Source organism: Anabrus simplex, chromosome 5, assembly GCF_040414725.1.
Source record: "Anabrus simplex isolate iqAnaSimp1 chromosome 5, ASM4041472v1, whole genome shotgun sequence".
NCBI lineage: Eukaryota > Metazoa > Arthropoda > Insecta > Orthoptera > Tettigoniidae > Anabrus > Anabrus simplex.
This window is the reverse complement of record NC_090269.1, coordinates 443,516,365-443,542,316: the sequence shown is the minus strand read 5'-3', so window position 1 is coordinate 443,542,316 and position 25,952 is coordinate 443,516,365. Positions and strand designations below refer to the sequence as shown.

The 25,952-nt window shown below is 39.1% G+C and overlaps 1 protein-coding gene across 1 annotated transcript in view; it reads right to left on the bottom strand.

Moving 5' to 3' along the window:
- The window catches only part of LOC136874628 (uncharacterized), a 66,283-nt gene extending 41,808 nt beyond the window's left edge, over positions 1 to 24,475 (bottom strand). The window contains exons 1-3 of the mRNA XM_068227983.1: positions 24,348 to 24,475; positions 10,904 to 11,031; positions 6,853 to 6,954 (exon numbers count right to left, since the gene is read on the bottom strand). Of these exons, the coding sequence (XP_068084084.1) occupies positions 6,853 to 6,954; positions 10,904 to 10,969 (168 nt within the window). The 5' untranslated portion in view covers positions 10,970 to 11,031; positions 24,348 to 24,475. The remainder of the gene's footprint in view (positions 1 to 6,852; positions 6,955 to 10,903; positions 11,032 to 24,347) is intronic.
- Positions 24,476 to 25,952: the final 1,477 nt, after the last annotated feature.

Sequence of the window (25,952 nt, the reverse complement as noted above, 5' to 3'; positions counted from 1 at the left end):
TCAGTGACATTTCCTCGCAAAAACAACTCTTCTGCAAATGCGTTACATTCAGTTACAATGTTATTCAGCAAGTTGTCATCTGCAAGAAAACGAAAATAATCAATGGGTTTCGCGTCACTTGGCAGTGGAACCTTCATTCCCGGTCGACCAATAAAGTTTAGTTGTTTCATTGAGGACGAATCTGAACTCCAAGATATGACCCATGAAATATTGCCTATGTTATTTGGCGGGAGATTTGGAGATGAGCTTTTACTTACGTCTTCCTCATCTTCTGTAATGGGAGAATTGGGAGTAGACACTCGACACACACATCCCTGATAAAGATTCCCACTCAGGTGGCTACAGTCACTTTTCACACTGTCATCACTGTCGTCACTATCAATGCTGTCACTGTCACTAGCGTTCAGAAGAGCATCCAGACTGTCATCATTATTTGAAAATCGCCTGTTTATCCCACTAAGATGCAGTTTCTTCCGGAGAGAAGGTTCTGAAACTTCACCGTTCTCTCTTGACATCGCAGAAACGTATGCCGACTTGTAATGGCTACAGAGGTGATACCCGGACAGCATATATGTTTAATAACACCATAACAATGCACAGATAAGAGGTCTGTTTGTTTACATACATATTGGCGGAAATATGAGCTTTAATATTTGGCGCGGAGTGTGACGCACGTGTGTCGTATTCGGCACTGAGTGAAAGTGGAGTCATGACGCATAAGTGTCGTCATCGGCTGCGAATGTGTTAATGTGATGAACTTGCTCGTGGTTATGATATTCCTTGATTTCTTTGGATTCAAAGTCTTCAATTTTCTGCTTTTTGGTTAAAATTAAGTATGCATTTGTTATTTTAAATTTCATTGCAGCAACTCTTATTTTCATCTTGTTTACCTTTAATTTTGACTATTTGCATTTTAATATCTTTTTCCTCGATTCTCCCCTTGTGCATGTTTTATATTTTTATTGACTTGTGGATACCCTTACGTATTCACTCAACTTCCTTTCTTTCTGAAGACTACTCATCATTCTACAACATTTAATTCCAAGCTCGGAAGGTAGAAAAACTGTAAAGATGTATTGTCATTTCTGCGGTCTACAAAACATCTAAATTTCTCTTATTGTGACTGGTATCTGAATTATGTCTTCGGTATGCCATTTCAAGATGGATGGTATTCAAGATGTATTCCTCTTAAATTAAAATCTTTCCACATGCTATTTATTTTGAATTCTAGAAATTTTATTTCTATTTTCATATATTTTATTCATCAACCCACCGTTCTTATTATTACATTCAATTTTGGTCTTAAAACTACGGCATATGTTGTTATTTCTGATAATCGTTCTATTTCTTGTACTGGAAGATCCACTCCTCTGCTGCAGTCATTTGACCTTGGTACCTGCCCAGATATGCCGTCGCTTCAAGACCTGTCTTGTGCTTTGTAGCATCCCTCAGAAGATGGTGTGATGTTCGCACTGTGATAACTGCCAAACTGTCTTTTTGTTGTGCTGGCAATTGACACTGATGCTTGCCGTGTTGTGCCCTCACTTGTTTTGCTGTCCTGATGTTCGATTCTTAGTACACCATGAAATGAGTGGCACTATATGCCGTCCAAGGACAAACCCGCTGACTTAGTGTACAGCCAACTAAGAATGAACATAAACTTCAACAAAACACTCTGCCGCCATGATCCTAAATGCTTGAATCAAGATGCCTTGGGTTGGCCGAAAACAAAACAATGTTTAAATTGACCTTCCAGAATAAAGAATGCCACTAATGCTTCTTAGAGCCATGCACAATGATCTATTCATAACAAAAGTTACAAGATTAAATAAAGTACAAAGAATAGTTGCTTATTGCTTGCGACTTATCTCACACTGTTGTAAACAAACCATGGAGTGAAATATAAATCCACTGTTCATACGGATGTTGAACTCCGAACTAAAATTTTGCATTAATGTTGTGTAGAAAGTTATCAACTTACATTAAGACTATAAACTCAATCACAGATCAAAAAGGCAATCTTTGTGTCAGCAGAGGACTGAACAATGCCCAAATTCTTGTGGAGTCAAAACACCACATCTATCTGCATCCATACCATCATCTAACGAGCTAATATAAGTTAACGTTCATGGCAGAACACCTTCGACTACGCCATCCTGACACTCAACTTTTAAACACAACTCTGAGACAAAATTTTGCATCTCATCAGCAAGAGGGATGGTAAAGAAGCCACATTCATGCACGTCACAAGAGTTGCAAGTTGAATGCTGATACTTCTGAACAATTAATGTGAAATTCACCAAGGGTGCATGTAACGCCGACACACACACTCCTTAACACTGGAATAGACTCTGGTGGGCCAATTCACATAAAATATGGTATGAGGTCAAGCAAGACCACATTGCCTAGCTACTGAGGCTGTCTACATAGACATGATACCTTACCTGAACACAACTACATTTCTGGCTTCTCTTCGTCGACTCCCATAGAAATCAACCCCTGAACATTTACAACGATAATGGTAAGAATTCCATTGAAGGAGCTAAAGAAATCAAGGCATTTCAGCAAGGCACCCCTCAGAAAAAACAATAGTTCTCTGCAACTGCAGGCATAGGACTGACATGGTATTCCATCCCTGCCGCAGAATCACACTTTCGTGGAATCTGGGAAACAGCTGTCAAGGGTCTGAAATATCATCTCACAAGTGTGATGGGTACGTATTGCTCAACCTACAATGAAGTGACCACTCTTGCAACACATACATCCTCTCAACAAAGTTAAATAATAACCCTTCTGAAAATTCTTAGCCAACTACAAACCACCTCCTTAAAGGAGAGCCAATTATTACACTCCCGAATCATGATTACACTTCCTTCCCCATCACCCAGGTGACTATATATTCAGTAGCTAACCCAGAACTCCTGGAACAGATGGTCAAATGAATATCTCAATAAATGGACAGTTAAATACCCCAGAGTCATACTGAAAGAGGACAACTTATGCCAGTGATCAAATATACATCCTGGTAGCGGCAGATTCATTTATGTAGTGATTGTTGAGGTGAGTAACGTTGAACATACAGTAACAAACACTGTCCCTTACCAAGTATGAAACAGAAGGTCTTCACGTTTGAATATTTATTAATTGCGAGCTTAAATAATATTAAAAGTCAAAATAAACTAGTAACACCACAGGCCACATTAGGAAGAAGAAGAATGTTTTTCACTTGCCACAAGATGGCTACAATGTGTGTAGTATATAACTGAACACTCACATTAGCAAGCACATCAACTACAACTTGTATCTACAAATCAATAATTAATATTGTAATGGTTATAGTGTCTGCCATGCCAACTTGCTACGGGCCCGCCTCATCACCGTATTCGGCCCACCCCCTTCCTTCAGCCACGCCAATCACGTGCAGCACTTTAGTGCTAGGCCAGCCGCTCTCGCCTCTGCCTGTGATCCCACAGCAGAGGACCACAGAAATGACTGGATGATTAATCTGGAGTCTTCTATTTCGCGAGGTTCTTGGATCCATCGAACATCCGGACTATTTCAGAAGGGCCGGCACAGGTATATAAGAGCAGTTACTTGCCAGCAGTCAGTTAGTGAGAGTTAGATGGAGTTAGTGAGTAAGAGCGAGATTGAGTTTGCTGGAGCGCAGTCAGTGATGGCCTGGGAGAGTGCAGCCTGATGGATTTTCTGCCTGTTGGAGCCGAGGACTCGTTCCTGTTCTACTGACATTGTGTGTGTGTGAGTCCCTTGTGGCTGGCTGCTGGAGAAGAACCTTCGGTGTTCTGGAGCGGCGAAGAAGGGAACACTGTGTGACGACGTGTGTAGACTGCGAACGGGGTTCGACGGATTGAGCGAACAGCGGATACTATCCCAACCTGCAAGACTGACGTGTAGGCTGTGGACCGTGACAGCGCTAATGAGTGTGACTGAGTGGCTGAGTGAGTGTAGTGTAAACAATCGATGACTGTGTGTGTGTCATTGTAGATGGGACATGAGAAACTAAGAGAGAGAGCACGAACCGTGTGAGTGTACTTGCGTATGTTCTGGCTCGGCTATCATCTGTGTGCGTGTAAATCTCTAATTGTAAAGCTTAATTAATAAAGCTTAGAAATAGGACGCTACTAGGTGTTGTACTGATTTATTCATTTATTAACTCCGCCAACACATTACAACTGGCGTCAGAAGTTGGATGGACAAGTGTGATAAACTAGTGGATAAACTCTTACATAAAAACTGGTGTCAGAATCGAGGACCTGGCAGCTTATTTTGTAGGTGGCAGAAATTTCTTCGAGTGAAATGAATTCCGAATAGCTTCAGATTTTTCTAAGCAAATTTAGTGAACTAGAAACTAAAATTTTATCTGGTTATGGCGAACTCATCAGTGAACTGAGATCTGAGCGGAGGTCAAAACCGGACCAGCTGAAAAACAGATTTAAATGAACGGAAGTGTGAGCACTTAAAGTCGGAAAATGAAGTGCGCTCTCTCGAAAAAGAGATCAACAATGACGATGTGCGGGTCGACAACAAACTCAACAAGAAGTGGTCCCAAGAGATGCCCGCAGTTGTGGAGTCTGGAGTTCGAGGCCCAGCGGTGGAAGTAAGTGCCCTGTGTGCGGAAACGACGGCTGTGGAGACGCGAATGAATCCTGCTAGCAGCGACGGCGGCTCCACCATCGTGGAGTTGGAAACCCTACGGGATGACGGGATTACTTCCAAGAGAACATGCCGGACCCAATTCGAGACCGGATCGACGTCCAAGAAAAGTGCCGAATATCCAATCACCGGACTACGGGTACAGACGAAATGCAGCCCCCAGCCATGTAAAACCTACGAGGAGGTTGTGGGAGTACTGGACGTGCGCTGCGGTGTCCAGCAACCGAGAGCCACCTACCGAGTCCAGCCACAGGAGAGGAGTCAGCGCACCAATATAATGCCGGGGGAATTTCGATGCCAAGATCGAGCGACCAGGAGACATGATTTTAGAAGAGTTATCCCGAGGTGACACCAAGCTCGAGGCGGCTGACGGCTGTGATAAACCACGTGGCGCTGAGATCCGTCCAGGAAGACGACCGGCAGGAAACAGAACTGCGAAGAGGCTCTGATGATGGCCCATGAGACAGAGGCAGCGACTGCAACGCCACGGCTGGAGGGACCTGTACTAGGAGACGGAGCAGCAATGGAAGACGAACCCATAACCAACGAACGAGGATGCCACCTGACCAGGATACTTGTTGCGACACAAAGCTGCGTGCCTGTAAGAACATCAAATTCCGCACCCCGGAAGAAAAGGAAATTCGGCAGGGCTAAATCTGGGGCGAGCAAACGAGTCCTGGGCATCGCACCAGAGGACTACGAAGGCGCTCAAGCCCTGAAAGTAGACGCAGGTGTGGACAAAAAGAAAACCACCGAAGATCCGGCTGCCACACGAAGACTTGCTGATCATTATCAACCAGAACGAGTACACCGTCAACCGGACCCAGCAGATTCCCCATGGGAAGGTGGTGGCCAAATGAACAAACTGTATTGCAGCATATCGTGGAGCAGCTCGGGACGAGCAGCCTTAAGGAGGGGGCAATGTAATGGTTATAGTGTCCGCCATGCTAACTTGCTACGGGCCCGCCTCGTCACCGTATTCGGCCCACCCCCTTACTTCAGCCGCACCAATCACGTGCAGCACTTTAGTGCTAGGCCAGCTGCTCTCGCCTCTGCCCACTGTCCCGCAACAGAGGACTATGGAAATGACTGGAAGATTAATCTGGAGTCTTCTATTTCGCGAGGTTCCTGCATCCATCGAACATCCGGACTATTCCAGAAGGGCCGGCGCAGGTATATAAGAGCAGTTACTTGCCCGCAGTCAGTTAGTAAGAGTTAGATGGATTTAGTGAGTAAGAGTGAGTAAGAGCGAGATTGAGTTCGCTGGAGCACTGTCAGTGATGGCCTGGGAGAGGGCAGCCTGATGGATTTTCTGCCTCTTGGAGCCGAGGACTCGTTCCTGTTCCCCTGACATCGTGTGTTTGAGTCCCTTGTGGCTGGCTGCTGGAGAAGAACCTTCGGTGTTCTGGAGCGGCGAAGAAGGGAACACTGTGTGACAACGTGTATAGACTGCAAACGGGGTTCGACGGATTGAGCAAACAGCGGATACTATCCCGACCTATGAGACTGACGTGTAGGCTGTGGACCGTGACAGCGCTAACGAGTGTGGCTGAGTGAGTGTACTGTAAATAATCGATGACTCTGTGTGTGTGTCATTGTAGATGGGACATGAGAAACTAAGAGAGAGAGCATGAACCGTGTGAGTGTACTTGCGTATGTTCTGGCTCGGCTATCGTCTGTGTGTGTGTAAATCTGTAATTGTAGTGCTTAGTTAATAAATCTTAGAAATAGGACGCTACCAGGTTCTGTACTCATTTATTTACTCATTTACCCTGCCAACATGCTACAATATAATCAATAAGATTACAAAGGTGTTCATTTGGAAACAACTAGTAGAATATCCATTACAGCATCATTTGCTCAACAGTAATAAAAGAATGTAACTTATAGCAAATTTGTGTTAGTCAAAAGTATTAGTAGCAATAATACCAGTTCCAGAAGGTATGCATTACAGGTCTTTGGAACCATCCAATCAGCTACGTGATACCTAAGACTAGATCTTGCAACAACTTGAAGAAAATATGAAAATTAGGTAAGTAATCAGTTCCAACAAAAAAGTATATTTTCCATAGTATTATCAGTCATACAAATTGAAATGAAGGGTCAACCAGTGATATCTGTTGGTCAACTTTCTAACCATTTTCATTACTTGACAAAGGCTTACCACAGTATGCACATTACCTCAAATGAGTTGTCCTGTGTTGGCCCTGGCTCAGTTATCTCCGATTTGGCTTCATTTTTCAGGGTTATCATTTCCAATAGGCCTACATGTTCAATATTTTCCTGTGGAAAAGAAGATATATTAAGTATGGATGTAAACACACTTCTACAGATATAGTCAGCAAGAAATGAGCATGGTAACTCATTACCTGCCAGTTTTAGAGATACCTTCAAAATGTTACTAATGCTTACAGAAGGTAGACCAGCAGACGATTCTCAAAACCATGGTGTTACTACCCTTGCTCACAACTAATGTCAAGGAAAGGACAAGAATGTTATACAAATATATACTGAGAAAACTTTTCTAGGCATAACAGATGATATATTGCATCCTACCAGAGATGGAATTGGAACCAGCTCGCACAGAATTTTGAAAGAAAGCAGCCACAGACATAAACACTAAATTGTATGAACTGTTTTTATATATCCAATGATATCAAAATAATATTAGAGGTAGCTTGAACCACTTAAAATTGTTAAAACTGTTCCATATCTTTTGATATATAGTGAAAAATATAAATACTACATTCTCAGAATAGAGTTTGTTTACAGGCAGATTAAAATAACTTGAAATATCTGAAGCACATTCTCTCCTCTGGTTTTGCTGAGATCAGTCCCATTTCAACCAATATCATTCAATGATTACAAGTATAAGAATTTTAAAAAACATAGAAGCAGACTTATCAGTCATATTCCAGGGAAATATGTGATGTGGGCCACACTCAAAGCAACTACAAATGATATGTTTCACAACTTCAGTGTTCAGTGAAGAATTATGGGGATGAGAACACCCTCAGTGCTGAGCCAGGAGTGTTGGCATGAACATCTGCCATTTCAGAGGCTCTTCCATGATCTACTAGGAGACCTACAACTTTCTCACTTGGACTCGTAAAATCTGGTCAAAACTAAAGGGACTGTGATTAAAAGCTTACATTCTAATATAAATTAATTTACTATTAAAAGTGAATTAAAGTATATAAGTCTAGAAGATACTTACTTAATGCATTCAATATAGAACAGAATGAACAGCAGCCAAACTAAGGAAAGGAAGAAGAAAGCGATTCATGAAAAGGAGAGCAGAATAATGACAAAGAGCACAGAAAGGAGAACTTAAATTTGCCTCAGTCGTCAAAGACACAGAGCCCATTAAGAGGGGCAGATTATAGACAATTTTCTCAGAAATCACTCAAGAGCCTTTATACATGGGTATATATACAACACAGACATTGACCTGCATTGAAGGATTAAAATAAGCTTATCACAATTCTGCCTTGAATTCAAGGTCTGAAAAAGATACTTTTTTTGGGAGAACTTAAATTCCACATTTTGAGCTATTTTATCTCTCATCCGTCATAGGTGAACCTGTCCTTGCAGACTGTAGACATGAGGGTAACCCAGAATAATAACACCGGCATTGAAGTTCTGTTTAGCAGACTGTACTATCCAGTCTCAAAAACATTGATGGAAAACATTGACGGAAGTTTTCTGATTTAAATTTTCCTACTTTAATTAAGGAACGAGAATTTTCTTTATCTTTAAAGATGTGGTGCTAAAGGTGGTGTGGTGGTAGTGATGGTGATTATAGGTTTTAAGAAACACAGCCTACCATCATCTCTTATAATTGAGGGGTAAAAACAGAAGTCGTGCAAACCCAAAACCAAAGAACTGGCAAAGTAACATTGATATTGACAATAAAAATGACAGACTAATCCAATCCAACCTTAACACTCACACTAACACTAACTATTAGGGATCACATCTGTAACATATGGACATCTCAGGAGTACTAGTAATGTTTGGACACAGAGCACAGCACATTTACTATATTTACAAATATGTAAAACCATTGTATATCATTTAAGTGATGTGAAAATGGGAAACCATGGGAAAATATCTGCAGGGCTTCTGACAGTGGGATTCAAACCCACTATCTCCTGAATGCAAGCTCATAGGAATGCGACCCAAACCGCATGGCCATCTAGCTCAGTTTTTCACTTAACCAAACTAAAAAATAGAGATTTAAAAAAAGCTGATAAAACATTCAAGACAAAGCAGGTACTGTGGGGAAAAGCAGCAGTTCACCCCAGATATAGATTCAGTTTGTGAAGGAGCAAAATCTATATTGTGCTGAAGTTATTTGACATTTAATGCACATTTTCCACACAGTTTGACAGGCTCGCATCCTGTCTTGATTTATTTTTTAGTATGTTCAAAGCCGTCAGTGGAGAGATGGCGTGGAGCGACATTCATAGACGAATAACTTTAAGTAGTGTTCACAATACGAAGGTGAATTTGGAATTCAAGGACAAACTGCATCGAATATTGGTTTATAAAAAGAGGATTTGGGAAACAGAGTAATTCAGCAAGCAAAATGTTCAGTCATTTCTGAATTATCTGAGATTGATTAAGAAAAGGCTCGGTAATCAACAAATAGGAAATCTGCAAGCTGGGTGATTGCCCTAAGTGTGGACCACAGGTCATTGACTGACTGACTAATTGATTGATCAGGACATTGGGCAGAGAACAAGAAAGACTGACAGGGAAAATGGAACAACATCAATGTTCGGAAGTCAGCAACTACCCACAATTTCCTTAAATAATGAGTGACCTCAAGGATTGCATCACTGCTGCTCTGATGGTCATCAACAGAGACAGATTACAAAATGTAATACCCTAAATAGATGTGTGGCATGAGATGAAAGGTAGATGCAATAAACATTTGGAGAGCTTCATTTCTTTTTATATGAAAGGTCTTTTAAAATTCAATGTATCATTTAGAATAACTCTGCATATATATGAAGAAAAAGATTGTTTCCGAAGTTGGCACACATTTCTGTAACATAATTTTGATATTTGTACAAGAGGTGGCAGAATAAAGTGCAGGAATTCAGTATAACTACAGACATGTGCTGGGATAATTCAGCTTCTTCAAATACCTCTAGAGTGAACCTGAGTCACAATTGCCAACATGAAATTAGCATGTCATCACTTTACCCTCTGAGGTATCAAACGAAAGGGCAGTGAACTGAAAGCCACACACTCAGAAGATCAGAATGGACTGTGTTTCAAGTAGCAACAGACAGAGCAATAAAGGTTGATTAAAATATCTCATTTCTTATCCAGAATCTTTGACTGCATCTCCACCTTCAATTTGATGTTTGCTTTAGACATGCTATACTGTGACAGTAATCTTCTATGTGCTCACCCAACATTAGTAACATTGCAAAGAAGTTGAAATGATGAAAATTGAATTCCTTTTGGAGGAAAAATATGTTCACTATGATAGCCAGGGTCCTACCAGTCCTAACCTCATTAAATATAGCACCGACCATTCTCCATCATTTCAGCAGCTAGTTGCATTGCAACTATCTGACATGAAAGGAATTTATGTCAATTGCACAATGATACCATTAGCAAATCATGCAGAATACAAACATAACCACACAACCTTTTGAAAGCTGTATCAATAGCAAACAAAGGTAATGAATAAACAATTGACAGTCAATCGATGGGTACTTAGCACATGTAAGGCACTGAAGCCTTGATCTTGGGACACTGCCCATCATGACTTCATCACCATCTGGACCTGACAAAGGCTCTTTCACTATCAAGCACAGAAAATTAATTCAGATATTTACCACCATCAAACATACAATGCACTGCTGTCTCCCTAGTAAATGCTAGAGGCCAACTGGCCACTTTGTGGCCGTAATCTGGGGGCTTATGCCAGCAGAACCCTTTCGCTTACAAATGAACAATGATTTTGTCACAAGCCAGACCCAAATATGTACATCAATAGTGTTTGTGGTTCAAAAGAGTTGGCAGCCTTGTGAGTAGTGCACTGTCACATATTTCCAGATAAAGAAACAAAACAGAGACATGCCCATGCTGCACGTGGTGACTGCTGGTGTTAATATTGGTTAGGTATATAGTAAATTTTCCCCTGCCAAACTTATTCAGATACTAAGGGTTAAATTCTGATCTCTATATAGTAATCTGGAATGAGACTTACAAGTGAAGCATTTCCTGTTCCTTCAAGCCAGGCTGGTTCCTCTTTGATTTTTATTTCCAGGTCCATTTCACACTGCAAGTGAGTAGTAGAAGGTACTGGGTTTGTTGATTACTTCCAATGACCGTACACTGAAAAACAGACCGGAGAAATATAGTTTTGCTGTCATTATTATCTAGGTTACTTGTCAACAGACTACACAATAAACTTGTAATTTTACATGATTGACATTACCATGATCACAGCAAAAAGACTTCAAATTTTACAAGACTCTTCATATTGTGATCATACCTATAGAGCCACAAGTTCTCTATGACTTATACTACGATCATAGCCAAGGACCTCCAATTTTACACAACAGCTGATATCGTAGCTATATGACGTCCAGATTTATATAGAAATGAAACCACAGCAAGATGACTTTTCAATTTTAAAATTCAAGGTAAATTGAGTGTGAACGGACTACACAAAATGTCTTGAAAATTCAGTGACTATGCTATTTCCTTCTCACTCTGATCACCCAGGCATCTTCTTACCACTCTTATTCTCTGCGCCCCCCTTCAAAACTAACTGAACAAAATCGCAGTGCCTTGAGATTTGTTCTATCGAACTTTTCCTTCTTAGAATCGAATTCTCACAAACCGTTCTCCTCTCATGAAGCTGATTAACAATCTCTGTGTTCGAAACATGTTCTACCCATCTGATCTTGATCAACTTCTGATAGCACCACATTTCAAAGGCTTCAACTCTGTTTTCCTCAGTACCAGTTATTATCCATGTTTCACTTCCATACAGTGTCATCTCCACACTCAAAGTAAACATAATCCTTAAGTTTTCCAATCTTCTAAATATAAGTGGAATCAGAGGTAAGGCTTTTTGCGGATGATGTTATTCTCTATAGAGTAATAAATAAGTTACAAGATTGTGAGCAACTGCAATGTGACCTTGATAATGTTGTGAGATGGACAGCAGGCAATGGTTGTTGATAAACGTGGTTAAAAGTCAGGTAGTGAGTTTCACAAATAGGAAAAGTCCTCTGAATATTAATTACTGCGTTGATGGGGTGAAAGTTCCTTTTGGGGATCATTGTAAGTATCTAGGTGTTAATATAAGGAAAGATCTTCATTGGGGTAATCACATAAATGGGATTGTAAATAAAGGGTACAGATCTCTGCACATTGTTATGAGGGTGTTTAGGGGTTGTAGTAAGGATGTAAAGGAGAGAGCATATAAGTCTTTGGTAAGACCCCAACTAGAGTATGGCTCCAGTGTATCGGACCCTCACCAGGATTACCTGATTCAAGGACTGGAAAAAATCTAAAGAAAAGCAGCTCGATTTGTTCTGGGTGATTTCTCACTAAAGAGTAGCGTTACATAAATATTGCAAAGATTGGGCTGGGAAGAATTGGGAGAAAGAAGAAGAGCTGCTCTACTAAAGGGTATGTTAAATGTAATAAGTATCATTTTTGGTCCGTATTGATGATATTTGATTGAAATAATAACATACTTGTTAATACTTCCACTATTATATCTCATCACATTGTATTTTTAAACCATCATTGTTATTTTTAATGTTATTTTACTTCAAATCTCTTCAAGATTTTAAAATTCATTTCATTATTACATGTTATTTAGATGCTTATTTTTAATTTAAGGTTAAGACTATGGCTGATGATGCCTTCAGAGAAGGCGAAACATGTACCACTATTAGTTAACAAATTTATGTAAATCATCCAAGACGATTTTGTATTTATTAGGTGGTCTAATAAATAACTTAATGTTATTATTTCAATCAAATATCATCAATACGGACCAAAAATTATATTTATTACATGTAATGTCAATGCCAACCGGGCAATAGTAAGACCTAACAAGTACTTGAGCCTAAAAATTAAAATAGGCAAAATTTCTAGAGATATCAAGTTTCTTAAAGATTGCTTGAAATTAGAGTTGGTACCTAAATTTCTCAAATCTTTACAAAGAAAAAGTCATCCCTATTCAAAATCTAATGCCACTCAGAAGAAAGTAAACAACATATGGTTGAAAAACGAAATTAAACTATTATAGAAGAAGAAATCTCTACTAAATTTACAATTATATAGGACTCATTTGACCATCTCTCAGAAATTACCCCCTCTTGAATGGAGCTCATTTTTAAGGTACACTGACCTTAAACTATCTTACGTATTAGACAAGAAACAGAAAACCCTAAACCATAAATTACTTTGTCTTCAAGAAAACAAATGTAAAACTCCTGACCAAAATACAAACAACAAAGTGTCCCCTTCCCATTTGACTAACATTCCCACTACAATCAACCTATCTAATGCAACCTTCTCTAACCAAGAATTAAATCTATTAGATAAAGGCATCAAACATAATTGGCCTAATCACAAAAAGCAGAAGACATCATCACTACCATCGCTGAAACCAAAACTAATATCGATAAACAAATCCCAATTGATAAACAGAATGACGTACGTTATGAAGTAAAAATGAAACTCCCAACTTTGATTAATGAGATAACATCTAATAATAACCGCAACGTCTCGAAACAAATTCTAAACCTGAAATCCAAAATCCATAACAACAACGTAGTAATTACAAAAGCAGATAAGGGCAACACCATAGTAATAATGAACAAACAAGATTACATCAATAAAACTGAAACTTTTTTCAGACAATACCTATACCTTAATTAACAAAGATCCAACAAACAAACTACAGCGTAACTTAAAGAACCTTCTTAAAAATTCTAACTTCATTTTAAATGATCAAGATTATCAGAAATTAACTGTAATGAACCCAAAATTACCTACAGTCAGATCACTGCCCAAAATTCATAAAAAGGATGTCCCCATTCGGCCTATAATTAATAGTATTAATAGTCCTACCTATAAAACCTCTCAATTCCTACACAAATTCCTGAAAAAACACTTCAAATTTCACAACTTCAACCCCATACAGAACTCGATCGAACTTTGTAATTCCCTAAATAAGTTCAGTCTACAACCAAACCACGTTTTATGTTCTTTTGACATCACCAACATGTATACTAATATCCCTATCAACAATACTATTAACATCATTTTTTTTGCTATGGGCTTTACGTCGCACCGACACAGAAAGGTCTTATGGCGACGATGGGATAGGAAAGGCCTAGGAGTTGGAAGGAAGCGGCCGTGGCCTTAATATTAACATCATAAAAAACAATCTGTTGAAACATAGTACATTGAGTAAAATCGAAATTGATGAATGGTTAAAATGACTTAATTTCGTTTTAGACAACAACTATTTTACCTTCAATAAGAAAATTTACAAACAAGAAGGTCTAGCGATGGGAGACCCGTTATCTGGAATACTAGCCGATATATACTTAGATAATCTCGAACATAGTAAGATTATTAATAACATCAACGGACTCTGCCTTTTGCATCGCTATGTTGATGATACCATAGCTACCATTGGCAAACAAATCAACAACAGCAATAACATACTATCATTTCTCAACAACTTAGATAATAATATTAAATTCACTAAAGAAGATGAGTTCAATAAATCTTTGAACTTCTTAGACATCAAAATCACACGAGCATTGAACAAATTCGACTTCCATATATATATAGAAAACCCACCTTATCTCCAACCACCATAAAAATGATTCTTTACATCCCAACTCGCATACAAAAGCCACTTATCACAGTTTAATATATAGAGCATTAAAGATCCCTATGTCCTCTATTAATTTACAGAAAGAATTACTATTCATTAAGGAAATAGCTAAATTCAATGGATTTAACACGAGTATGATTGATAAAATCATTAATAAAACCGAACTGAAACTAGCTACAAAGTTAACTCCATTGAAACCCGTCAAACCAAAAATACGTTAAATTCACGTTCACTAACCATAGCATTTATCCGATAACCAATTCATTGATGAAGCACGAAATAAAAATAGCCTACACAACAAAAAAACACTAATCGTAATTTATTCTTCAATCACAAGTCTATTAACATCACAGACAATAGTTACTCTGGATCAGGAATATACAGATTGAAATGCTCTACATGTAAGTTTTCTTATATTGGCCAAACTGGCCGCAGCTTCTCCACCAGATACGCCGAGCATTACAATGCCCAAAGACACAACAAATTCTCCGCAATGGCCAACCACATGAGGGACACAGGGAATAAATTCACCACAATAGAACAAGACCTCCATATCCTAAAGAGTCGATACAAGTAAACTCATGACAGAATATGAAAACTTATTTATTTTCCTCGACCAACATTTTAATAAAGATAATAACCTAAATGACACTATTGATAAAAAAAGCCCCTTGTATGAACAGATTCTTATTTTATTACGAGAATCAACTACCCTCACCAACATATTCTTAAAAATCTTCAACCTCACATCAATTAGCGTTCCCACCTCCCCTACAGCTAATATACCACCCTCCCTTCCCCCCGCCGCTAGTACCTCTAATTCAAATACAACCAATAAACCCATAGCCACACCCACCGTAACATCGCTCCCTCCAATAGCCGTACACCGACACAACACGCACAGTAATACACTCTCTTCCTTCCCTCCCAACAATAGCAGCCCCCTCTAATAGTTACGTCAACGCAGATCCCCCCTCCAGCACAAACCTTCAGCTATAACACACGTAGCAAGAAGTCTACTGTTGCAAATACTTTTAACTCATAACGTTACAAGCTATCTTTGTCACCGTCAAATGGTAAATGCACACGATTCTACTTCAATATTTTCAAATATCTTTTCACACAATTAACTCTACGTTTCTAGCTTCCTTTTACAGATTCCACTATTATATGCTTTTTCAACTAGAAATCTACAAACTCACAATTTACAACATTTGAGCATTACTTCAAATTTTGAGATGGTCCATAGAGATCCTATTTGAAACTGTTTTTCAACTTCATATCCTCAACGTGTTCTACAACTTCACCATATGCCTCTGACTTTCGTCTTTTATCTTCAAGATCATGATTAACTTCGGATCTCTCGACTAACTTTGACTTTTATTCTCTCTTCTTTACTTTGATTATATACGACTTTTCGCCATCGTCTAATTATAACCGCCAGACTATCAAGTTTATTTTTATGCAATCTTACTACTTGTTGTATAACAATCTGTTGTTTTATCCATTGCACTTATTTTAGCAGCCTTCTAATGTTAATTTTGTTAATACTTCCACTATTATATATCATCACATTGTATTTTTAAACCATCATTGTTATTTTTAATGTTATTTTACTTCAAATCTCTTCAAGATTTTAAAACCATTTCATTATTTGATGTTATTTAGACGCTCATTTTTAATTTAAGGTTAAGACTATGGCTGATGATGCCTTCAGAGAAGGCGAAACATGTACCACTATTGGTTAACAAATTTATGTAAATCATCCAAGACGATTTTGTATTGATTAGGTGGTCTAATAAATAACTTAATGTTATTATTTCAATAAAGGGTATGTTCCGAGCTGTCAGCGGAGAGATGGTGTGGAATGACATTAGTAGGCGAATAAGTTTGAGTGGTTTTTATAAAAGTAGGAAAGATCACAATATGAAGATAAAGTTGGAATTCAAGAGGACAAACTGGAGGAAATATTCATTTATAGGAAGGGGAGTTAGGGATTGGAATAACTTACCAAGGGAAATGTTCAATAATTTTCCGATTTCTTTGAAATCATTTAGGAAAAAGCTAGGAAAACAACAGATAGGGAATCTGCCACCTGGGCGACTGCCCTAAATGCAGATCAGTATTGTTTGATTGATTGATAAGAAGGATTTACTGATGATATATATAGATATTGAGAAGGCATATGACAATGTACCATGGTAATTGGATGCATTGATTAAAGAATGAAGGCAGTAAGAGCAGAATAAATTATCAAAGCCATATATGAAAAATGAGCAGCATTATTAAAACTATGATGGGATGAACAAACTGGTCCAATGTAGAAACAGGACTTCAACATGGATGTGTATTGTCCCCTCTACTCTTCATTACAGTCATGGTTGAAATCCACAAGACTATGGAATAAGAAACGAGAAGCAAAGAGACACAGGTCTTACTCTTTGCAGATAACACTGTAATTTTGAAGTACAAGAACAAGTTACTGTATTGAATCACGAGATAGACGAATATGGAATAAAATAATTGTGGACAAGTGTACGGCAGTAGTGGTGATGAGAGGTAACAGAGAAGGAAGAGAGAATATTGAAGTAAATGGAAGACCAATAGAAGTTGTGGATCGATTCAAGTATTTGTGCAGTATATTTGCAGAAGATGAAAAAATTAAAAAAAAAATTAATAATATTTACTTTGCATCACACTAGCTAGCTTTTCACGGATTTTGGAGTCGCAAATGTGCCGGAATTTAGTCCCGCAGGAGTTCTTCTATGTGTCAATAAATCTAGCTATGTGAGGCTGATGCAAATTTCACCTTCAAATACCCGAGGCTGAACCATGCTCAAACCTGCTAAGTTGGGGACAGAAGGTGAGCGCCTCAACCGTCAGTCACTCAGCCTGGTGATGATGGGGAAATAAACAGAGGAATTGGAAAAAGAACTGAACAAGTTTTACCAATGTGTGAGAGGTATAGTGTGGAACTGGAACATCCCAAAGAAATGCAAGAAAACACTGTACCCAATGTGTTCCACATGGACAACAACGAAATATGATGAAAGCAGAATCCAATCATTCAAGGTGAAATGCCTTACAGGAATAATTGGGAAGACATTAAGGGATAAAAGCAGGAACATAACATTCAGAGAGAGAAGTAGAATTCCTAAACTGCAAGACAAGGTAGCTACCAGTAAGATGAAATGGAATGGACACATAATGAGAAAGGGACAGGAGAGAGTTCCAAAGAGAGTATTTAGAGAGAAAATAATACAAGAAAGACAACAGGGAATGCCCAGAAAGAGGTGGATGGATACTGCGAAGGAGAATACAGAGAAGAGAGGAGTAACAAATAAGTTACACGATTGTGAGCGGCTGCAGGGTGACCTTGATAATGTTGTGAGATGGACAGTACGCAATGGTATGATGATAAACGGGGTTAAAAGTCAGGTTGTGAGTTTCACAAATAGGAAAAGTCCTCTGAGTATTAATTACTGCGTTGATGGGGTGAAAGTTCCTTTTGGGGATCATTGTAAATACTTAGGTGTTAATATAAGAAAAGACCTTCATTGGGGTAATCACATAAATATGATTGTTAATAAAGGGTACAGATCTCTGCACATGGTTATAAGGGTATTTAGAGCTTGTAGTAAGGATGTAAAGGAGAGGGCATATAAGACCCTGGTAAGACCCCAACTAGAGTATGGTTCCAGTGTACAGGACCCTCACCACGATTACTTGATTCAAGAACTCGAAAAAATCCAAAGAAAAGCAGCTCAATTTTTTCTGGGTGATTTCCGACAAAAGAGTAGCGTTACAAAAATTTTGCAAAGTTTGGGCTGGAAAGACTTGGGAGAAAGGAGATGAGCTGCTCGACTAAGTGGTATGTTCCAAGCTGTCAGATGAGAGATAGCGTGGGAGGACATCAGTAGACGAATAAGTTTGAGTGGTGTCATTAAAAGTGGGAAAGATTACAATATGAAGATGAAGTTGGAATTCAAGAGGACAAATTGGGGTAAATATTTGTTTATAGGAAGGGGAGTTAGGGATTGGAATAACTTACCAAGGAAAATGTTCAATAATTTTCCAATTTCCTTGCGATCATTTAAGAAAAGGCTAGGAAAACAACAGATAGGGAATCTGCCACCTGGGTGACTGCCCTAAATGCAGATCAGTAGTGAATGATTAGATTTGGAGTAAAATTAGAAGAAATACTGGAGGAAGGTGGGGAGTGGTGGAGAGATGGAAAACTGAGGAGGTCATTCATTCACAAATCAACCCATAAGACTGGAAATGGGAAATGAAGAAAAACAATCTGCTGAAAAGGAGAAAAAATTATACAACACTGCTATCAGCTCATTTCATTGAACAATGCTACCAACCTTTCTTTATTTGTCTGTGTATTTCATGTCTAATGACAAAACTGAGGGGTGTTTACCAGAGAGCCCCTTGAAGGGAGTTCCATGTGAGACAATTGCTTTAAATGTTCAGCCGTTTTTATTGTTCCCCTCGTGGTACGAAACTCGTCAGTGTTCAATGCTTCAAGTGGTGCCTCCGCTAGTTCATTTCAGTCAGTAGCAGTGTTTGTCAGTCAATGACATTTTACTGTACAAGTATAAACTGCACTGACAATGAACACTACCATTTCTCACACATGTAACATGAGCTTAGTTCCTGTGGTCAATTGCGTTGATTGCCAGGGAACAGATTTCTCTATTCAGGAAATTATGATCAAATGTATTTTATATATTTCAACATAAGGGACATTTCCTAAGTATGCCAAGTGTACTCGTTCTGGCCAACAATGGTTATTCTGTTAATATATTATTGGTTTCACTTGACCCAGCATTTGGCTAATGAGAAAATGGGAAACCACTGTAAACAATCTTCATGACTGCCGGTGGTGGTATTCGAATAATGCATACTCACTCCAGCTCACCCCTAACTACGCAGCCAACTGGCTCGGTCCTGAAGAGGTTATTTAACACAGTGATAAATATCAGGAAATATCTTACAAAAGAGAGGCAGGCTACTGTTAAGATAGAACGTGGGGAATAAATAGGATATAGCTGTTGTGGGGTAATGAATGATATGATACATAACAACACTGGTATGCCAAGAATTCTACACATTCAAATAATCTTACAAATAACCTAAACAGAACAACTCGAAAAACTCCGAGCCTTATTACAAACTTTCGCAGCCTACCGTGTAAAGAAAAACTCAACATTCAGAGCGTCAACTTTAGATCCCACAGAGAGCTAAATAACACATCAACACAATAATTGCAATTATATGCTAAATGTGATAATTTCATTCTAAAATCACCATTCTTAATTCTGCAGGTGCATTGCATTTCAGAAAATGTATCCATTCCAAAAAGTCAGATATCTGATTCTGATAAACTGAGAAACATATTATAAACTGCTACAACACATGAGGAAAATACATTATGGCAATTGTAATGCAAGGCTAGGAGTTTTCAAAAAACTAGTTACATAGGTATAAATTATTAATGCTTAAGTATATATAATATTTTTTTGAAAGTAAAACATAGAGGCAGCTCCAAACATGTAGAAATCTGAAACTGAGGAAGATTAGTGTTTATTTCTAACAGTTCTCAATTGAGAACTATAAGTTTGGTAAAAGTTAATGATTGTTCACTCAATCAATCACTACTGATCTGCATTTAGGGTAGTCGCCCAGGGGGCAGATTCCTTTTTTTTTTTTTTTTGCTAGTTGCTTTACGTCACACCGACACAGATAGGTCTTACGGCGACGATGGGACAGGGAAGGGCTAGGAGTGGGAAGGAAGCGTCCGTGGCCTTAATTAAGGTATAGCCCCAGCATTTGCCTGGTGTGAAAATGGGAAACCACGGAAAACCATTTTCAGGGCTGCCGACAGTGGGATTCGAACCTACTATCTCCCGAATACTGGAAAGATTCCTTATCTACTGTTCTAACAGCCTTCACCCCCCTAACTCCCCTTCCTATAAACGAATGTTTGCCCCAATTTGCCCCCTTGAATTCCAACTTTAACTTCATACTGTGATCTTTCCTACTTTTAAAGACACCATCCAAATTTACTCATCTACTGATGTCCTCCCACGCCATATCTCCACTGACAGCTCGGAACATACAACTTAGTCGAGCGGCTCATCTCCTTTCTCCCAAGTCTTCCCAGCCAAAACTTTGCAACATTTTTGTAACGCTACTCTTTTGTCGGAAATCACCCAGAACAAATCGAGCTGCTTTTCTTTGCATTTTTTCCAGTTCCTGAATCAAGTAATCCTGGTAAGGGTCCCATACACTGGAACAATATTCCAGCTGGGGTCTCATCAGAGACAAATATGCTCTTTCCTTTACATCCTTACTATAACCCCTAAATACTCTCATAACCATGTGCAGAGATCTGTACCCTTTATTTATAATTCCATTTATGTGATTACCACAATGAAGATCTTTTCCTATATTAATACCTAGGTATTTATAATGATCCCCAAACGGAACTTTCACCCCATCAATGCAGTATTTAAAACTGAGAGGACTTTTCCTATTTGTGAAACTCACAACCTGACTTTTAACCCCGTTTACCATCATAGCATTGCCTACTGTCCATCTCACAAAATTATCGAGCTCATTTGGCAGTTGCTCACAATCTTGTAACTTATTTATTACTCTGTACAGAATAACATCACCTGCGAAAAGCTGTATCTCTGATACCACTTCTTTACACATATCACTGATATATATAAGAAAACATAGAGGCCCAATAACACTTCCTTGAGGAATTCCCCTCTTAATTTTTACAGGGACAGATAAAGCTTCACCTATCCTAATTTTCTGAGTTCTATTTACTAGAAACACAGCAACCCATTCAGTCACTCTTTTGTCAAGTCCAATTTCACTCATTTTTGCCAGTAGTCTCCCATGATCTACCCAATCAAATGCCTTAGACAGGTCAATTGTGGTACAGTTAAATTGACCTCCTGAATCCCGGATATCTGCTATATCTTGCTGGAATCCTACAAGTTGGGCTTCAGTGGAATAACCTTCCCTAAACCCAAACCGCCTTCTATCAAACCAGTTATTAATTTTGCAAACATGTCTAGTATAATCAGAAAGAATGCTTTCCCAAAGCTTACATACAATGCATGTCAAACTGACTGGCCTGTAATTTTCAGCTTTATGTCTATCACCCTTTCCTTTATATACAGGGGCTACTACAGCAACTCTCCATTCATTTGGTAAAGTTCCTTCATGCAAACAATAATAAAAGAAGTACTTCAGATATGGTACTATATCCCAACCCATTGTCTTTAGTATATCCCCCGAAACCATATCAATTCCAGCTGCTTTTCTAGTTCTCAACTTTTGTATCTTAGTGTAAATGTCATTACTGTCATACGTAAATTTTAATACTTCTTCAGTATTAGTCACTTTATCTATCAGGATATTACTCTTGCCACAATCTTTACATACTGCTGGCTGAATATTTCTGCCTTTTGAAGATCCTTGCATACACACTCCCCTTGTTCATTAATGATTCCTGGAATGGCCTTAAAATACCTATACATACTCTTCCATTTTCCACTACAATTAGTATGGCCACCAATTATGCTTGCCATCATGTTATCCTTTGCTGACTTCTTTGCTACATCCAATTTCCTAGTAAGTTTCTTCAATTTCTCCTTACTTCTACAGCCATTTCAAACTATTTCCTTCCAACCTGCACCTCCTTCTTAGTCCAGTGGATCTTTAACATTCCTTACCACCTTTAAAGGTGCAAACCTATTTTCACATTCCTTAACAATTGCCTTAAACCCATCCCAGGGTCTGTTTACATTTTTATTTACTGTTTTCCACCGATCATTGTTACTTATTAAAAACTCTCTCATGCCTGTTTTATCAGCCACATGGTACTGCCTAACAGTCTTAATTTCAATCTCTTCCCTTCTTTCACATTTATTTTTAATTACCGTGAAAACCGCTTCGTTATCACTAGTACCATCTATTACTTCGGCTTCTCTATAGAGCTCATCTTGTATTACCAGCACCACATCCAGAATATTCCTCCCTCTAGTTGGTTCCATCACTTTCTGAATCAGGTGCCCTTCCCATATTAACTTACTTGCCATTTGTTGGTCATGCTTCCTGTTGTTCGCATTAATTGACATTTGGTAAATTGATATCACCCGCTACAATTATGTTCCTTTCCTTATCGTTTCCCAGATAGCTGATTATCTTATCAAATAATTCTGAATCAGCATCTGCGCTACCCTTTCCTGGTATGTACACTCCAAAAATATCAAGTTACATATTATCTTTAGAGATGAGCCTTACCCCTAGAATTTTGTGTTTGTCATCTTTAACTTTTTCGTAGCTTACAAATTCTTCTTTCACAAGAATGAATACTCCCCATCCCACCATTCCTATCCTATCTCTACGATACGCCCTCCAGTCCCGTGAGAAAATTTCTGCATCCATTACCATTATTTCTCAGCCATGATTCAACTCCTATTACAATATCTGGTAAGTATATATCTATTAAATTACTTAATTCTATTACTTTCTTTACAATACTTCTATAGTTGAGCACTAACAGTTTTATGTCATCCCTACTTGATTTCCAGTTCCCTGTTGCCTTAACACCACTCCCTAGGCCACCCTGTTTCCCTGAATTATCTCCCTACAACCCTTCTAAATAAATTTTCTAACTTATACATACCACTGTGGTTTAAGTGAAGGCCATCTGAGCGCAGATCCCTATCCCCTACCCACTCATTACAATCTAGAAATTTCACTCCCAGTTTCCCACATACCCTCTCCGTAGTCTCATTTTAATCCCCTATCACCTTCCAGTCAGTATCCCTCCTAGACAGGATTGCACTGATAACAATCTGTGCTTCCACAAACTTTACCCGTGCTGCATTTACCAGATCCCACACATCCCCAACTATGTTGGTACTTATACCTGCTTGTCTTACGTTGTTAGTACCAACGTGAAATACTACCACCTTCTCCTTTCCCTCCTTCTTCTCTTGTACTTTCCTCAACATCTGCTTTAACCTAATTTCTGGACAACCCTCCACCCTGGTACCCTTTCCTCCACACACTTTCCCGACATGTCTAACGACAAAATCTCCCATGACCAGAGCCTTAACCCTACCCACTTCATCTGATCCCCTCCCCTCCTGGTCTGTCCTATCTTTCTTGACAGCTGCAGAAGCTACTTCCTCCTCCCTTTTCTCCATCCCGTGACCCTGTTCCACCTCTCTTTTTCTATCCATCACTCCTTCCCTGTTCCTCATTTTCCCTCGGTTGTTCTACCTGCAGTGACTCGTACCAATTTCTCACCGACACCTGTCCTGAATTTTGATCCTCAATGGAGCCCTTAGCGTGCAATCTCCTTCCCCTTAAAACATTATACCACCTGTCTTCCACAATTCCCCTCATTTCCTTCCCATTCCTCTAGTACACCTACTGTAACCTGTACATTGTTAGGAGGCCTACTTTCCTTCCTGTCGTGTGAGAGAATCCTAATTATCTCCCTCAAGCTCTCCAACTCCTCCCTCATAACCCTTAACGCCTGGCCACACCCACAGTTTCTACACCCGCACTGCTTAGCCAATTTTTACTTAATAATGAAAAGAAAAGGAAAGTAAGATAACTTATTCTGTGCAAAATAAAAATGAAAGGAAAGGTATATTGTCTAGGTTAGTTCACGATCACACGACAGTAAGTTAATTAATATAGGCTACTACTACACTTCAGATTTGAACATTACCGACAATATGTTACAGCTTGTAAAAATAGCGTAAAATGATAGAAATCACAATTTCTCAATGAAGAATATCTTAGAGAAGTGACACAATTAACGGAATAAGTTGTACGGTACTTCTGACTAATACGTGCCGTATCTCATAAAACAACACACCTGTCACTTCGAAACTAAACCAGATATATTGTGTAGTTTATCAGTAGTAAACTAAAACCCCGTATCATTTAAAACAAACGCTTGGAGAACAAATTTGATTTCTATCAGCCAATAGAACAGGTTGGGCCTAGAAACTTGTCTTGTCTTGTCTTGATAATTTGATGGGCTTCGCGTGGGAGCGATGTACCCAATGACAGATCATATAATAAAACCACTGCCTGCTCGATCTGCATCCGATGGTTGCTTATACTGCCTGCATATTCCACATTCAAACGTGTAACAGGACTTACAAACAGTCTGCTGCTAGATGGCAGAACCAGACTTACCCAGTTATTGCGTGAATACATCTAGATAAGCATACGAGCAAAATTTAAATTCTGATGCTCTAGAGGGTTATAGCTCCAGGACTTTTCGAGAAAGAGATTTCGACGAACAAGAAAACCTGGAAACTTTGTCTGTATGGTAGTTCCCTACATTAATAAGGAGAGCAATCCGCCAACAAATAGAATGCCGTATAGTTTTTTTCAGACCGTACTGGGCGCAGTTTCTGAAAGTTATTCACTTGATCTTGAAGATAAATGGTCTTTTCTACACCCTCGCCATTAACAATTTCTTTATTATGTTCAGTGGTTTGAGTTGAGTATTACAATTCAAACTGATTACTTGAACGGTGTAATTTTTTCTTCCAGATCTACTATTTTCTTCTTCATTCTGAATAGCGCAACACGAAGCCTTTTATTTGTTCTCTTTAGATTTTTCATGCTGCTGTCATCCAACGTATCAACTTGACAATCAACGCCACACGGTTCGTTGTTACTAGTATTTAAGCCTACCTCTGTATCCGTAAACGGATAGTGGAATGGAAAGTGAACTTGACATTAGTTTAGATATAACTGTGAAACCGAATCAACTAAAGAGGCCCTACTTGCGTAATGTTTGTCCAACCCTTGTCCCGTTTCCCTACGGGGTCGGGTATGTGGTGAGATGAATTTGTCGTGGCGTTTTTTTTATGACCGGATGCCCTTCCTGACGTCAACCTCATCAGAGGAGTTAATGAGAGATGAAATGAATGACGTGATATATGATAGTAGGGAGAGGGTGAAACCCGGTGCCGGCACATAGCCTACTCCTGTCGAATAGCACCAAGGGGTCTGCTCAAGGCTTAACGTCCCCATCCGACGGACGAATCACCATCAACAGCGTCATATGCCCTCACTCCATATGAGTACTGCGGAGAGGTTTGGAATTTAATCCAGGCTTTTGGCACGCAATCTAGTGATTAGAAATTGTATACCACCACCTCCCCTACCCTGCCGGCCAACATTCTGATGGTGAAAATTTTTTCGACCAACGGGACTCGAACCGGCTAACCTCGGTGTTAGACCGTTTTTAGACTTCAGCGCCTTAACGATCATGGCCACCAGGCGGGCTCCCTACTTGCGTAATGAATAATAA